Source organism: Pyrgilauda ruficollis, unplaced genomic scaffold (genome assembly GCF_017590135.1).
Source record: "Pyrgilauda ruficollis isolate IOZ18807 unplaced genomic scaffold, ASM1759013v1 scaffold35, whole genome shotgun sequence".
NCBI classification, from domain to species: Eukaryota; Metazoa; Chordata; class Aves; order Passeriformes; family Passeridae; genus Pyrgilauda; species Pyrgilauda ruficollis.
Genome location: NW_024524934.1, coordinates 1,069,401 through 1,086,468, shown reverse-complemented (window position 1 = coordinate 1,086,468; position 17,068 = coordinate 1,069,401). Strand labels below are relative to the sequence as shown.

Below are 17,068 nucleotides of genomic sequence, written 5' to 3'. Positions count from 1 at the left end.
AAATACTCCTTTGGGTGAGTATATGTTCTTCCATGGTAACCTTTATATTCATGGCTTGAAAAAACACTCTTTTTCCATTTTTTTCTGTCTCATGCATCTCCTTAACATATCTACATACTAAGTAACAGCAGCAAACTGGCTTTACCTACTTGAAGTCCTCCCAGTGGACAGAACAATGGGATACGACTATATAGATAACACTAATTCATCTATGCTTCAGGAAAACTTCAAAACCATAAAAAAGTTTCAAAAACAACAAAGGAGCACAACTGCCTATTCCACGAGTAAGGCAGATAGCATTTTAAGTTTTCTGTTTAATGCAATAAATCCATATATTTACAAGCACTACTACATACGCAGAGCTAGAGCTCTAGCCAATTGCACATGGGCCCCACAGCTGCACCTTTAAGGAAAGAATCTGACCATCAGAGAAGCAGGACAATGCCTTAACACAAGGACAGGAGCAAGGGAGCTTAATGATTCCGGCATTCCCTGTACTGCCTCACTATGCCTTAGGCAATGCTATTTGGTCTCTTTGTCCTGGCTACTTATACTTCAGCACAGGAGGAATTGTGATCTGCTGTCTTGTCTGCACTTTCACTCACTCCTTAAAACATGTGGGCTTGGAGTCAAGCAGTTTCTTACATATAGGAATACCCCATGCCTGCATTTTTTTTTTTTTTTGCCTCATAAATGAGGAAGGTCTGCAATAGCAAGAAACAGACAGGCTAAAGGCAATGATGGGTGAGTAACAACAGCCATATCTTAGCACATAATGAAACATTAATCTACACAATGCAAGATTAATCAGCAAACCAACAGGGTTGTTTAGACTGAGGGGAAACATTACAACCATACACATACAGAGTTACTCCTCAAGCGAAATAATACACTCCAAAATGCTGCTGTGAAGTACTTCATACACAGGACTTGAGAGAATTCCCTGTCCTACTTGTACCCATTGAAATAAATGCAACCAATTAACTATTGATCAGATGATGATAGATAATCAATGATAGATAATCACCTAATAGATGATCAATGTCTATTAAAATCAAAGGAAAGATTCAATTAAACAATTTGCTGCTGGCAGTTGTCAGCTTCTTAAGTCACAATGCCAAATCATTTGACAAAGCGTAGCACAGCTGGATATGCTCTTTCAGTTTTTGGAAATAATATTAACACAAGTTGGATTAACTGGAAACAGACAGTATTGGAAACACACAGGATTTCTGCTGATCCCTGAAATAAAATATGAGAAAGAACTCCAAGATCATTACGGTCATGTAAACTTGCCACAGTTTCTTCTTTCAGGTTTCATCAGAGAGTGCACCCATATATGATATGATATTAAATGATACTTTGCACATCTAGGAGATAATCGCAATCACTGAGTATTTTTTACAAAATGAAGTTCATCTCTGGTAATGTACAAGCCCAGAGGTTTTTTAAAAAAAATTACTGTGATATAGTGAGGGATTCATACTTAGATCAAAAATACGTATTTTGTTAACAACCTAAAACAAACATGTATTTAAATATATCTTTAATACACAAAGTTCTGATAGCACACTCCAATACCTTGGCATCTAAATTAGCTCACACTTATCCTTCAATTTGGAGACCTTTGGAATTTATTAACAAGAGGTCAATCATCAGGTGAGGACCACAGAGAGGATGTAGAAAACCAGACTTAATTCTTGTCAGTACTGGGGCTTTTTTCTGACTGCCATTACTATTGGCCTGGATAAGTCAAAACCTCTCACAGACAACAGGAGAAGATGCTATTTCTATATAAGAAAAGGACATCATTTCAGTTGTAGTGACTAATGGGTCCGCCTTCTTGTTATGTGGAGACAACTGAAACAATTTTGTCCCATATAATACAATGTTGACTTATAGTAGTGACTAAATTTAGAGTAAGTTCTTGAATTTACTTAGAATTGTGTTTTAGCTTGTGTAACAAATAATTGCAGTGTAAGCCTTCCCTTCCTGAATACATCATGGCCAGCAAATAAATTTTTTGAGAATATTTGCAGTTTGACAATCATCTGCAAAAATCCTGTCCAGAATGTCTAATGGTTTAAAAAACCCCACCCATATCCAGGTAAGAAAAGCAGAGACTTTGTCTAATTCCAAACCTATTTAAAGTAGTAAAAGTCATGTGTAATGACTCAGAGCAGAGTTCTATTTTCAAAACTAATAAAATAGTAGCAAAATACTTTGGCAAAAGCTCAGCTGAAAGGTGAAAAATTTTGCAGAAATGTAAAAACAGATACAATCTGCTACTGAGGTTTAAGTTTACTATGCTGAAAAGTTTTGACTCAATCAGTTTGAACCCACAGATTCAGTTGGCAAAAGAACGAAGGCGAGAATAGCCAGAAATAGCTGGTATGCCCAAGGTGGAACTACAATTGCTGTCTGCTTGTTTCAGCATTCATAATATGAAAACTGCCATCTGCTAGAAACAATGGAAACCTATTATTTTCATTAGAATACCAGTCTTATGACCCATCTCATCCTCCAAATGCTCGATAAACAAAAAAGTAAATCTTTTTTTGAAGCATGTATTAGATTGACGACTTACATGTTTGAAAACTTATTAACATTTTATCTTAAAATGGGTTATGAATTTATGAACATATAAATAACATTTCTAACTTGTTTGAGTTGATTAGATCCCACAGTCTTGCATAACCAAACTGAGCAAATCTCCAAACCTTTCCTGTTTGAAAAGCATACACCTATTAAAGTAGATTAAAATGCATGCCATGCCTCTGATCACAACCAGCAGTTTTCTACTTGGCAGTTCAAACCAATCCTTCTGAATTCTCTTTTTTCCGTCTCCTACCTGGAGTATGCCAAAATTAAACATCTGTGGAAAGTAAAAATCATGTTCAGCAACTTTCCTTTGTCCTACTAGATACTAAGCAAGAAATTCAATCAGCCAGGATTGATTCTTGAGTATTTTAAAACTGTACAAAAAGCTATAATCAGTGGAACACCACACAGAAGGCTGGAAGAAAATGTCTGGAATTTGATGAGTTGTTAGCATTTCTTTCATACATGCACAAAATATTAACTATTGATATTTTTATTCACTGGGCATTCAAGTTATTTAACTTCCCTCTTCTGTGAGTCAAACAAAGCTGTATCATAATGGCTCCTCTGACATTATGGCTGAGGTAAGCAGTTTTGTTGCAAGAAAAATACCAAACGTTGAGATTTTTCAAAACAAATATAGGAATTAAGACACTTTTTCCACTCATTCATTGGAGCCTCCATATAAAAATTACATAGACTACTAAAACAAAAAGTATCAAGCACTAAGTATCATCATGTCTCTATTTGTCTCGCTAAAAAGCTGGAAAATGGCCATACAAAATTTTTTAAGTGAGAGAAGAAGCAAGCATAGAATTATTAACCATGGCTGTTTTTTCACAAGTGAGTTTTGCTCCTGATAACTTAATGCTGTGAGGCTGATGGCAGTGCCTCATGAGGGCTTTTGACAAGGAAAGAAGATCGGGGGGGTTTGGAAACATTCTGAATTTTGACCAAGACACCAGGAAAAACAGTGTGGCATTCCAGCTGGTTCCACAGCACTTCACACCCTGTTAGTGGAACAACGATGGTCTGTGCACACTTTTAAGCTAAAACTTACTGACACTGCTGTCACAAGTGATGCACCCCGTGAACTCCACACCCCATGTCACAACCTGTGCAACAGAGAGTTCAAGCCTCTGCAGAAAATTTACAGCACATTTCTACAGCAGCTCCAACTCAGTAAAACTGTTGTGATTTCTCAGAAAAAAATCCTTATTTGGCTTGGGATATGCATGCACTAAAACTAAACATGGGAGTTACCTATAAGTCAAGGGATGCCAGATTCCAATATGCCTATTCATTTCAGAACTGGCAGCAAACTCTGTAAGACTTCTTAAGAAACAAGGCAATGCTTCTATTTCCTAATTTGAAAATCCAGTTTTCAGATTTTACTACTAGAAATGTCAGGCCAGCAACCTTCCACCTCCTGGAAGGCTTTTTATATGTAGGCTAATGTGATCATGTTAATTTGTAGCTAAATTGCAGCCACAGCAGCAAGCCATACCTACACTTTTCTTTAAGGAATAATGTTGTCAAAGACAGAATATAACTATGTATTCATATTGGTCTTAATAATAACTTTGCCTAAATATTCCCTTTGTCCAGCTCACAGATCTGTGCATATTCAGCACAATCTGAATTTTGAAACTGCACACAAACAAAGAAGAAGAGGACTCCATAATATCATTCACTACATGGCAAGGAATTAAGCGTTATTCCACTGTGCCCCAATGTCCTGGGTATCCATATACTAACAGAATATCTTGTGACAAAGTAATCTAACCAGCAGATTCACAGAACAATCCAACTTGATATGACCTGAAAGAAATGTTTCAAGAGAACAGTAAACCATAGATAAATGATTGAAATTTAATGCTTTTCCCATGTAAAGAGCTTAAAAGTTATAAATTAAGCAAAAAGAAAACTTCAACTGCTGTTTTGTGTTTAACAGAATAAAGAAAAAAATTAAGTCAGTATTCAGCTTTGTAAAAGGCTATCTAAATTGATGGGGAAATCCTAAAATACCCTCTGTACACTAGAATCAAATAAAAGTAAATGACAAATTCCTAAATGTCAATGGGTATATATATACACACATATATATAAATATAAAGGTAAAATAAAAATGTATCCTTGCCTTTCTGTTCTTTAACATAGCTCTCCTTGCAGTTGTGCATGAGCTGCAGAATCCACTGATGCTGAGCACCAATGCACTGCCAAGCTGGGTCCCCAGGCGCATGAAGATCAGAAAGATATCTGTAAAATCCAATCCAAAAATCACAGTTCTGACTTGACACACTGAAGGCCTCATTAAAACAGACCAAACATGTACTAAGAAATACTTTTGCTTTTCTTTACATAATTTTAAATATTCAAGAATAGTATTAAGATACACTCACATTCACTGCAAACAGAAGGTTTGCATTTTCCCTTCTTCAATTAGTGAGGCAAAATTCCACCAAGAAATTTTATATATAAAAAACCCTTTAAGATCATATTAATATGTATTTTCAGTTGTGCCTCTAGTAAAGTATGCAGGAAACCAAACTCTTTATCTGCAAGGTTGCAGTTTAGTGCTTCAGATTTGAGGGAAACCAGTGATGGCATCTCAAGCACATAAAATATAGTATTTTTCTTCCTACTGATACTATATGTATGTAATCTTAACAAGTAATTAGAAAAGGAATTAATTTCTGGCAGCTCATTAATTTTAGCACACGCATGCACAAACATATGTAAATCAAGGTCCTGCATTGCCTCTCTGTTTATTTTGGTCTGGTGGTTTTTTGTCCACGCAGAGTCTGAAAAAAAAAGAAGGGGGAAAGATAACAAAAAGGATTATGGCTTCTAAATTGCAGAAGCAAGATACGGTCTGTCTTTAGGGAGAAAGGAGTATTAGAAGCCAGCTATTGTAATTTCAAAGAGAACACAAAAGGAATGTAGTCTCACGTACGGCATTCAAGACTATCTGACAACAGGACTTCCAAAAGAGTATTTTCAAAAAGTGGTAGCTGCTCTACTGTTTGAGGCACTCTGTTATATTTTGCATTAATGAGACTCGGGACAGATTAAAAGAAGTCAAGTTGCTTAAGGTGAACTATACTGATAAATTATCTTAAGCAGCGCAGGGAATGTTTACTTCCTCACAAAAGCTGTTTTACTACTATAATACCTAATGTTAATTAGGATTGTGTTGAATTCTGTCTTCTTTGACAAACGTCTGCAGCACTTGAAGAAAAAATAAACTGTCAAAGTAGGACTGGTTGGATGGATGAGAAAATTATACAACTAACCATTTTGACAGGGTGACATTTATAAATTATGAGCTCAAGTCCTTTTCAATGGAGGACTTTAGTCTTTTCTTAGGCACAAAACTAAAAAAAAGAATTACCACTGGTCTTGAAATAAACACATCTACTCGGATGCTAAGTGCTATGGTAAACTATTTCTGAACAGTATAAAATAATTAACAGTGTGAATACCCTAATACAATGAGAGGAAAATATGAATTGAAGCATAATTATAAACATTAAAGGAGAAAATGAAGTATTTTAGGTCTTGGTCAGCCTTCAACTTCAGAGACATACAAAACAAGTGTATCAAGGAAGAAAAAACCCTCATAAAAACAGTACGATTTATGCAAACTATTTTACAATTTGGATTTTGTTAGTCTCATTTTTGCTGAAGTCCCCTGAAAAAAATTTACTTCATACCTTGCCTTCAGAAAATTTACACTAATATACCCAAATATATTTAGAGTAGTGAAACTAATTTAACAGTTTTGTAGGCTGGGATTCTGTTGAATTCATTAGAACTAAATTATTTCACATTCATCCACTCCCTGCTCTTCTTTATTATATACTTCTACATATGGAATACATTTGGTTACATTAACAGAGTCTGCTTTAACATAGTCTAGGGTATTTTTAAAGATTCAATAGTTCAAGGCAAGTGGTTAGAAAACAAAACACCTTAAAAACAATCAATTAAAACAATCAACCCCAAAAACTCAAGCAAGAATCAATAAAACAGAACCAACCAAAAAAAACCCCACAAGAAACCCCAAACGAAAAACCAGAATCAAGCACATGTACAACTCTAAGTCTTTCAAAGAACCATTAGAAAAGGTCCTAAGACCTGGCTTAGGTTAAGCAGCTGCTCTTTAAAGTTTTCAAGTGTCACAGAGAAAACGAATAGCCAGTGCCACCTTCACAGACATAAAACACTGAACTATTCATCTTAAAAAGCAATTCCAATGAATAGGCAATATTTATGGAGCATCCAGAAGAATGAGAAGCACTCTACATAAATGCACACAGGTCACTGTAGTCAAATTCACACGATGCAAAGGGACCCGAGACACCAACACCACACTTGGGCCTGGTGCACACACAAAACACTCAAGACCTTGTGCAGGTGCCTGAATTTTACAAATGCTTCCTGCACAGCACATTTGGTCTGCTTCTTTTACAATAACTGATAAAAACACTGAGATTGTCAAGACATACTAGCAGTCCTGGTAGCATCCAAATCTCAAAAGCTTTTTAAATAAAGCCATCAAATGTTCCAGAGCACTCTGAAGTTTGGCACCAAGGACTGAAAGGTTGAAGTCTACATCAGCTCATCTCAGCAGTCCTACAACAGCCATCAGTTTTGTGAAAAACAGATAATCTGTAAATGTTAATGAAAACTGGGCAACTGGTTCATGTTCATGAAATACAAAGGAACTTCATCGTTTAGCCTGAGCAGTAAAAGAGCTAATATCACTTTCAAACAACAGAACAGTCTGGATCAAAGCCTCCCTGTCATCTGGCTCAGGACAATTCCATTTCAATGTCAAGTCAAGCTGAAGTGTAAGACAAGTTAATAAGAAATCTATTTTGAGGTATGCAGACTAGGACTGGTCATTTCAAACACAGCTTGCAATATGTCTTATTAGAGAATGTAACAAAATCTCAACATGCCTTAAAGATTCAAAAAGTTAAATTCAAATCTCAATTACGCTGTGTTAAATTGCTCCCATTCAAGAACTGTTTTTTAGTCATTCAATAAACAATCTGGTACCATTCCATTGCCATTATTTACATAACCATGAAGTCTCAAAATATTCACAGCTTTAAAATCAGTATTTAAACCATAGTAAAACTAGTCACTAGCCTATTTAGGAAACATTTAACATCATATGTCTGATGAAGGCACAAGGCAAATGATTACCTTATATAACGTTTTTGATCATGCAATGTTGATGGAGTTTCAAGCAGCTTATCCAACAGAAGTTCTCGTAAAGCTTCAATTCTGGTTTCAACTTCAGCATAATCTAGGAATGGGAGCAGGAATAAATCCAATGTGTCCTTAAGCAGTGTCATGAACCAAAAATTACATTATTTTCCTAGGGTATCAGACACTTCTGGAGTTAATGTGGAAATCAATATAAATAATTTTATAACAAGCCACATCTGAATATAGTATACATGACAGTTTTATAAAACCAGAGAATTAGACTTTCAAGTCTTTCTAACAATATGTGAGAAAGATACCCAAAGCCACATTTTAATTGCTGTAATCTTTTTATATGTCCAGTAATACTAAGCCTAGATAAATAAATAAAATTGGCCGTGATTCCACATTTTGTAGTATATACCTCACTAAGAAAACTTGCCAGATATATTGCCTAGAATAATTGGCACCTATAATTCCATAATTTGTATGAATGAAAATCTGTATCATACTCACATAAAGCTCTCTGGTCTCCTGTGTGATTTTTAGCCTTTAAGCTACAAAAAACCCGAAACCATTAAATAACAGAACCCGTATCTTACATTTTTTGAACACTTGAACCTCTGTCTTTCCGAAGAGGGACTTGGCTTTTTCGTAGTCATTAATAACCACATCATAATCGCCCTTAAAAACAAAACCAAGCATTTACATTGGTCAAGAAAAAGACTGATGTCAAAAGGCTACTTTCCGCAAACAGAAAATTGTTTTTGAAGTGTTATACCTTCTGGATATTTCTTTCAATATTTAAGGGAAGATTGAAAAGAAATTTAAAGCGCTGAAGAACATTAAGCGCATTTCTCGTTGAATCAGCTTTGTCCTTGCGACCCAGCACTTCTTGAAATAAGGTATCTGCTGTGTTACTGGCTCCTATTTCAGAAAGGGGTGACAGTAAGAAAAAGTAGAGTAAGTAATCAGTTGAAATCACAAACACATTTTCTTCATTTTAATGAGTTATTCAAGGTTTTTTTAGAGCAAATGAGTAATTATTGCTGATTTTCATACTTTTTTGTTTAACTGTGTTAACATTTTACAACTGCTGAAATTCTATTTCAAAGTGAACCACTTAGCATTTTAATGTGGTAAGACCCCTGTGCGATTAAAAACAATCACTCTTCCCTATTTCAAATGCTTAGCTTTGCTGCAGATATTTTATAGTTTGCTTTGGCTCCAGATGTACATTTTACAACCAAATTATGCATCCCAGGATATAGAAAAAATCATAGAAAGCTTTACTTTTAAAATAAGTATAATTATATTTTGGTAATTAATGTCAGAGCTTCTAAAGTTATCACTGGGTTTGGCAAACAATTGTTTTATGTTTCCAAGTCAAGTCTTAAAAATTATAGACAATATTTGAACCACTTAAAAGTACCGATGGTCATAACAAAGACAACATCATGACTAAAAACGTCTAACTAGCTGGTTACTGTAACAGAATGAATACAGATTGTCTCCACATTACATTAAAACTCTTACTGGATTCATCACACACAGGATGAAACCTTAGTCAACAATTCCATGTATTTAAGTCTCTATACTATCTACGAATACTCTTCAATAAATACATTAAATATTGCCCTAAAACCTTTTCTATCCAAACTAAAAAGCCTTCTATTTTCTAATAAAGATTGTTTCCTAACACAGAATAATACAATTTCATTTATAGTAGAGAAGTCTTACACTGCATATGAATATTTGCATTTTTCAACTTATGACTTACTTTTAATTAACCAAAACAAAACAAAAAAAAGGGGAACTGCTTTAGCCTTTTTGATCATTGCGTGTAGAAGTTTCTACATTATCTGGTCTAGTGACTATACTTTAAGCAAAGATGAAAAAAATTACATCAGTCTCGCTGGGTGGCTTGCATGCCATTTTCTCTAGTCAACACTGTGGGTGGCCTGCTCATGTTAAAAGTAGTCTTTGTAAAATAATTGTTATATCTAAATAATGTTTAAACTTTGTTGAAATTTTGAAGCCTTGATGTAAAAAAAGTTTTGTCAGGACATCTATTTCCACCACATACTATTCAGCATAGAATACTTTAATCCATTAAGGAGAAATGCACAATGAAAACAGTCAGCTGCACATTTAAATACAGATCATGTTAAAGTATGATTTTTCTCAAGTTTATAAGAAACTATTGTTTTGTAAATCTTTCTAGTAAATAACATTTTTTTTGTTTGAATTCATATGTTTCTTGTCCATTCTTTTAACAGCCCAGAAGCAATGTGCTGTACCTGAGAATTGAAGTAATATTCATAAATTTCTTTTTCATTTTTTGCTTTCTTTTTGATTTAATGCAAATCTTTTTTGAAAGGTAATTGACAACTGCAGGAAGACCACAGTGATTTATATTTTCATCTCTTTATGAAATCCTCAATTCAGGTAAATTATTCTACTTTTTTTTTTTAAGGGTACTTTTTCTGTTTTATAAGAAATTGAAATATACCAAATTACTTATTCATGTATTAATGAAATTCAATACTTCATGCAAAACAGGTCTATCTTTTTAGAATTAAAATATTGTAACATTTCTTGCCTCCTCTCCTCATTCCTCCAAATCTTTTCTACAAGAACAATCTTTATCTCTTGATTACTGATTAACCATCCATGGATAAAGTTCCAGTTCTTATACTGACTAATTATGTTTTCAAAATGGATGATTCATCTACAGCACATGAATTTTTTTACTTCAAAATAAATCTCTAGTTATTCAACAATTGTCTTAGAGCCTGACAAAAACCATACATAATGGAATTTGATTTGCCTCCTTTAATATACAATTCTTCATTAAATTAATTATAAGGTACTGTATGTTTTTAATAAACAATTTAACAGCTTGTTTAGCAATTAAATTGAGCAAAAATTCCAAACATCTATAATTCCAGCTAAAACACCAAACTGTTCTTTTACCATCCCATGTCATTTCAATTCAAGAATTTGGAACCCTCTTAACACACATTCAGATGCTGTGGAAAACATGCTCATTTTTAAGGGTTTGTAACCAAGCTCACACAACAGCAGTTGTCTCTCAAAACATGCACCTACAGTCCATAAAATGCATAATTCAACTACAGAATTAAAGTAATCTTTGAAAGCAGTCCCTGCTACTCACGGATTATGGAAGCTTTTCAATGGTCAGGCAAGAAACAAAGCTTTGATCCTAAACTACTTTGCATAATATTATTTACTCTTTTTAAATCCTTGTATTCCTACTTCCCTGCCTCCCACCCATCATGACTTGCAAAGCATCGTGAGGAAAAGCAGCCAATTCTTTTCATAGCAGAGCCAAACTTCAAACCACTCTGAAGTGTCTGGCACAAGTTCCTCCACCGTTCCAGCTTGAAAAAGACAGCTTGCATTGTCTACATACAGAGTTCAGCCACCGTTTATCAAATGAAACAGTAATTATATATTATAGGTAAATTTGTCTTATATTAGTGTATCTAGGAAAATAACACAGACCTAAATTTTTGCTTTTTTATTTAAAATATGTTACACAATTTAGTACAAGGGAAAGTGCTCTCCAAGGAATCTGTGCTTGGTGCATGAGATGGCCTAAATACAGAGCACTGAGGATTGCACTGGAAAATTTCAACAAATGCTTCTTTTTCTCCTACCTAGATGTACCAAATATTCTGCACACAGACACATGCTACAGTCTTTATATAGAGGTGTGAGGCTTTATGCGGTGTTTTTTGGTGATTTTAAAATTTTTTTTCAGTTTGTTTTTTTTCATTTCAGGCATCAAGATGAGGGAATAACAATGTTCAAAGTACACCTTTATTGTGAGCATCAAGGAATCCCTACTGAAAAGAGCTAGAGCTGTTCACAAAACCCCCTGCTTTCTTTGTGCTCCCCACACAAACACACATACAGTCACTGCTTTCTTCATACAAGAGAAGAAAAACAGTGAACTTCCATGTCACTTTCTTGATTTCATAAAACACAGTCAGACTTTCCAACACTGAGTCAGCTATCTGCATGTCATTCCTGCTTATTGATACAGCACTAAGGGAAACATCCCTTCCTCTGTGAAAAAAATCACAATGAAACAAAGTAAAATTATCTTGGCAGAAGTCCCAGAATTAAAAAAAAAAAAGGAACTTTTTTGATCTGATGAAACACATACCAAACTGCAGCAAATTTAAGCCACATCTCTCAATACAACCTTACAGCTAATACAGAGAAAAAGAAAACTGACTGCTTTTCATGGTTTCTAGAAAGAATGCTCATGCCAAATAGTACAAATGCCAGCACACTAAGTGGAAAATATCCGGTCAATAGGACCTTGCTACTGCAGATATCTTATAACTGGGTTTTTTTCTGCCTTACTTGAACATCTCACAATCCTGGTATTTAGCTCAGATCATCCTTCTACACTTCTATCCACGTAGTTCCTCTGTTTTCCTCATCCACTCAAAATCGCGAGCCAACCAACATTAATCTAAAGTAAACACTTTAGAACATCTTTATTTTGATATTTATTTGCTTTGTTACCACAAACACTGCCAAAAGTCGTGACAACCGCTTCTACTTATTCAAACACACCTTGGAACCACTATCACCAAATAGGGAAGGGATAAGAGACTGTTTTCTACTTTCTACAGTATTCCTAGGAAAATATTAAAGCCTGTTAGAAAGTCCAAAGTCCATAAATAGTTGCTGCTGGAAGGACAAAACTTACTGTTCAGTACATTCTCCAGTTTTTGCGTCATGGATCCTTCTACTTTTTCCGTTCCATCCGCTTCCAGTTTTTGATGGATTGCTAGAATAAAGAGTCCAGTTAAAATGCAGAACATTTTAATAGGCGGGAACACATTACATCAAAGTGACACTTTTAAACATTTTTAAAATTAAAAATAAAGTGTTATTTTTCTCTTTAGACACAAAAAAATACAAACATGTTTCATGGCAGCAGAGCCTAGTGGAAGACAGGGCTTAGAGCCAGACACTGCAGAATTTTAACCACTACTTTGACATAGACTTCCTGTATCTTCTTGAACAAGACAGTAATGCTTAAGGAAAAAATCCACAAACATATGGACAGAATAATCTATTAGTTATTATAATCTAAATTATCCATCTTGTACAGGTATTAATTAAAATTTGTATTTTGAAAAGTACCATTTAAACATATAATACTTCTGCTTTGTAAGTCACTGATGTCACAATAAAGAAATTAGCAAAAATTTAAGGGTAGAAAGGGAGTCACTGGGAATCTGGATAATGCCAAAATCGTGCTACAACATTCCCCCATCACTTCTTTTCATCTATAAAAAGGCACTCCTAAATACAATTTTAAAGTTTCTTGAATAATTAACCATTATCACAATCTTTCTGTGTGATTTTGCTCAAAACAACAGGAAAACAGAGGGGGGTTTATTTTTTTTTTTAATTATGCTTTATTTTTTAAGATGCTATTCTTCTCCTGTCCTAAAATGCCAAAATTCTGAACCCTTATTTCTGTGTGGTATTACTAATGGAGGTGGAAATGCACAGTGCCAGCACTAATTTATTATTTTACTATAATTTACTCTAATATCTTTTGCAGAGAGGGTGAGACTTACCAGCACAGCCTAATGACACTATCTTACTCCGAAAATACGAACAGTGAATGTAGTGTAGATAGTCTTTTCTTCTACTTCCCCTCTATCACAGAGCCCTCCTTCCCTCTTCTACTTTCAGCATAACCAGCACAAACCAGTATTTCTCTCTTTTAAAGTATTATTCCTCTATATATGCAGCATATATAAAATATGATTTTCCTTTCAGGTTTTTAATCTGATAACATGCAAAATCTGCTCTATCAAATAGCCATCAGCTCCTACTGCTTTAGATACATTTGAGGCTTAAAAAATCCTCCTACTGCTTTCCGCTGGTTCTCAGTAGAATGGAGTGAAGCTAAGCTACTCCTGAAAACAGTGATACCCATTGCTTTGAAAAAAGCAAGTAATGATGTATTTTAGTTCAAAACACAGATACACTTCTGAAAGCAGCTTTTCAACTATTCCAGCTTATCCTGCTCCGGTTTGTATGGCAGAGCAAACTGAGCTCCTCAGCTGGATTCTTTTAAGGTGAAACAACATTAGAAGAAGCTCCCCAAGACTACACCGGAGGTGCTGAAAGAGATATCTGCAATTCAATCCACTGGGTGAAATTTGAACTAGGTCTGAAATATTGCCATAAACTGCCCATACCATGCATACAGAGATGCCATTGCCAACTGGTTCCCTCTCCAGTGCCATCCCCTACTTGCCCATGCCACGCAGATGCAAGCTAACAACTGAACAAGGACAGGAAACCTGGGGCCTCAGTCCTACTGCAAGGAGTGATCCTGAAACAGGATGGCCCGTTATAGTCTCCAGTCTCTTTCAAAGGAGCAATTTTCATTGGGGGAAAATAGAGGAGACAGGTGAGTAAGGCCAGTGTGTAATTTAAAAAAAAAAAAAAAAAAAAAAAAAAAGAGAAAAAAGAAGGAAAAATAAATTATTCTCAAACATCCAAATTCGACCCTTCAATCCCTTGATCCTACACAAAGAATTACAGGAAGCCTTGCTTTCATGAAAATACAAGAGCAACTCTATTTTCGTTCTTAAAGTTATCAGAGGGGAAAAAAAATCTAATTAGGACACCATATTTCTTAAGATAATCAACCCTGAAATGAAATGAACTAAAACTGACAGATTCTTGTACATTTTAAGGACAGAGATCTATCTTAAAAGATGGTGTGTTGTTAGCTGTCACACGTATTTTGTGTACAATGGGGACAGCACTTATCAACAAGAATACTTCTACAATTTTATAACAAAAGCATTAGTGGCTCTACTGACATGACTCCACTTCTATATATCATTTTCAGTCAGAGGTAGTCAATTATTGTAGTGCAATTAACTTTACATAACTTTGCTGAAAAGCAAGTTCAGCAGAACAGCAACCACAACATAAACAAACATTTTAAAGCCAAATGTTGCAAGTGCTATTGGAATCACATCAAGCTGTAATGATTTCAATTCACATATTTTGAAATCATTCTATGAAACATACTTTTGAAAGATACTTTAAAAATAGATGTGGATTAAAGTCTAAGTTACATACTGCCTCAGAGGTTTTTAAAATTTAGCATTTTGGAGCCTTTAATTACATACCATTAATTGCTGACCAATGCATTATCACACAGCTTCTGAAGGGGGCACACCTAAGCATTTCCAAAAGTGAACTGTAATATCTAAACATCTATCAAAGCATACATACTGGCAACAAAAGGTAAAACATGATGAAGACTTCTTTCTTGTACGTAAGTTTTGGAAGAGCACTATTTACCATGTTAGAACCTTCAAAAAGTCTCAAAATGTAGCTTCTTATTATAAAGGCAGCTTATTTAGAAATTACGATGATATTAAAATTAAAATATCATGAACTTTAACCAGTTGCTGAAAGTTAAAATACATCTTTCCAAAACAATTCTCTTTCTCATCTTGTTCATAAAAGAACATACAATGGCAATATACTATTCCCTCCTCTTCCTTTTAGAAGGCAGAAAGCAATTTCTTTTCACATTGTGAAAAGAATGCTATTCATTGTGAAATATGCTATTGTGCATAGCAACCTGGAAAACAGTATTCAAGAATCAGTTCGAAAATTTTGATGTTGGGAATCCAGGAAGAATTGTCCTATTAAGTCAATTCAAAACGAACTTGCAGACAGAGAAAAGTATGTCAGCAAGGCAAAAAAAAACCAACAAAAAACCAAGGTGTTGAGTTTCAGAAACATGGAAAACATTGCAGAGTACAGATAAAGGGATATTAAGCATACGTAACTAGCAGTGTAAAAAAAAGGCATTTTTGAACCATTGTCTGAAATAAGGTATTTTAGGACATTCTGTAAAGTCTAAACCTACTTAAATTACTCTGTGTTCACACAATAAATTTGTTATATTTCCTTCTACATGTTTAAGCTACTTTGTTTACTGTAGTTATTTTTACACATCGTATTCTGATTTAGCAATAGAGAGCACATTCATTGTGTTCCAAGGCTGAGTTACAAAAGAAAAAAAATGTCTTAAATTTCCACAGTGAAAAAAGCTTTCTGATAAAGTCTGAGCCTACTCCATCTGAATCAAATGATTTTGAAAGTGCATGTTCCTTCCATGAAGACCAGACAAAAAGTCATTGATTTAAAAGTTTAGACAAGCCAAACTATATGCAGTCATGAAAAGTATCTGTAGACCTCATTTTTGAACGGGATCTAGAGATACTCAAGTTATTTTTTTCTCTTAAAGCACTAAATCCATCTAATAGTGGGATGATACTGTTTGGGACAACCCCTGTTCTCCTGTACCCAAAGTGCTTCCTTTTGCTGGATCTAGCAATCACACAGCTGCAGGGCAGCTGCAGTGAGATAATTTGGTGCAAAACTAACTCACCAAGGAAGAAATGTTGCTTTACTGACCAGTGAGCTTGCCTCAGTGGCAGCACTGCAGTATAAGCAAAGGAGCATACGGCCAAGGGAAGGTGGAAAGACATCCTATTCTTTCCCCACTACCAGTACTTAGGATTACCTTCAAATGCAACTTCTTACTCTCAACTCATCACTGGCTGCAATAAGAGTAAGGAGACAATTTTAGGTCTTTGAAGGCTTGAAGTAAAGGATGGATGGGATTTTTCTTGAACTGCCACTTACCCTGGATTTACCTGACACAAACTATACAAGTTAGAAAAGCAGCTGGAAACCCAGCAGAATCTGTTTGTTATTTTTAGGAGCTTTACTGTAAGAAGCATACAGTAAATAAAAATGAGGAAAGGCTACATCTGGATGCTTCAACTAAGGCCAGCTAATTAATTGTATTTTGTATCATCTTTGCCAGTAAGTGTTCACATTTCCTAGCTAAGTCAGGATATTTAAAGGCTTGCAAACTTCACAGCTGCAGGCAGAAACTGATTAATAATAGTGAATAAACTAAGTTCAAAACTCACAACCTCTAACTGCAACTAAATATACCAGAACACATGCAAAGTTTAATCTGGCAAATAAGCCATAATACAGGCCTTGTATTAAAATAAACTGCAATTAATTCATTGCTACTTGTGTTGAAAATAATCTTATTTAATCTAAGAAAGGCTATGGGGCTTTTTGTTAGATTTATGGTAACCATGAATCTAGTAAGTTAAACCACACTTGCCAG

The 17,068-nt window shown here is 34.9% G+C and overlaps 1 protein-coding gene across 1 annotated transcript in view; it reads right to left on the bottom strand.

Annotated features, from left to right (window-relative positions):
- The window catches only part of EXOC2 (exocyst complex component 2), a 111,301-nt gene that overhangs the window by 66,000 nt on the left and 28,233 nt on the right, over positions 1-17,068 (bottom strand). The window contains exons 6-10 of the mRNA XM_041475421.1: positions 12,572-12,652; positions 8,603-8,748; positions 8,424-8,505; positions 7,819-7,921; positions 4,742-4,860 (exon numbers count right to left, since the gene is read on the bottom strand). Coding sequence (XP_041331355.1) covers positions 4,742-4,860; positions 7,819-7,921; positions 8,424-8,505; positions 8,603-8,748; positions 12,572-12,652 — 531 coding nt within the window. The remainder of the gene's footprint in view (positions 1-4,741; positions 4,861-7,818; positions 7,922-8,423; positions 8,506-8,602; positions 8,749-12,571; positions 12,653-17,068) is intronic.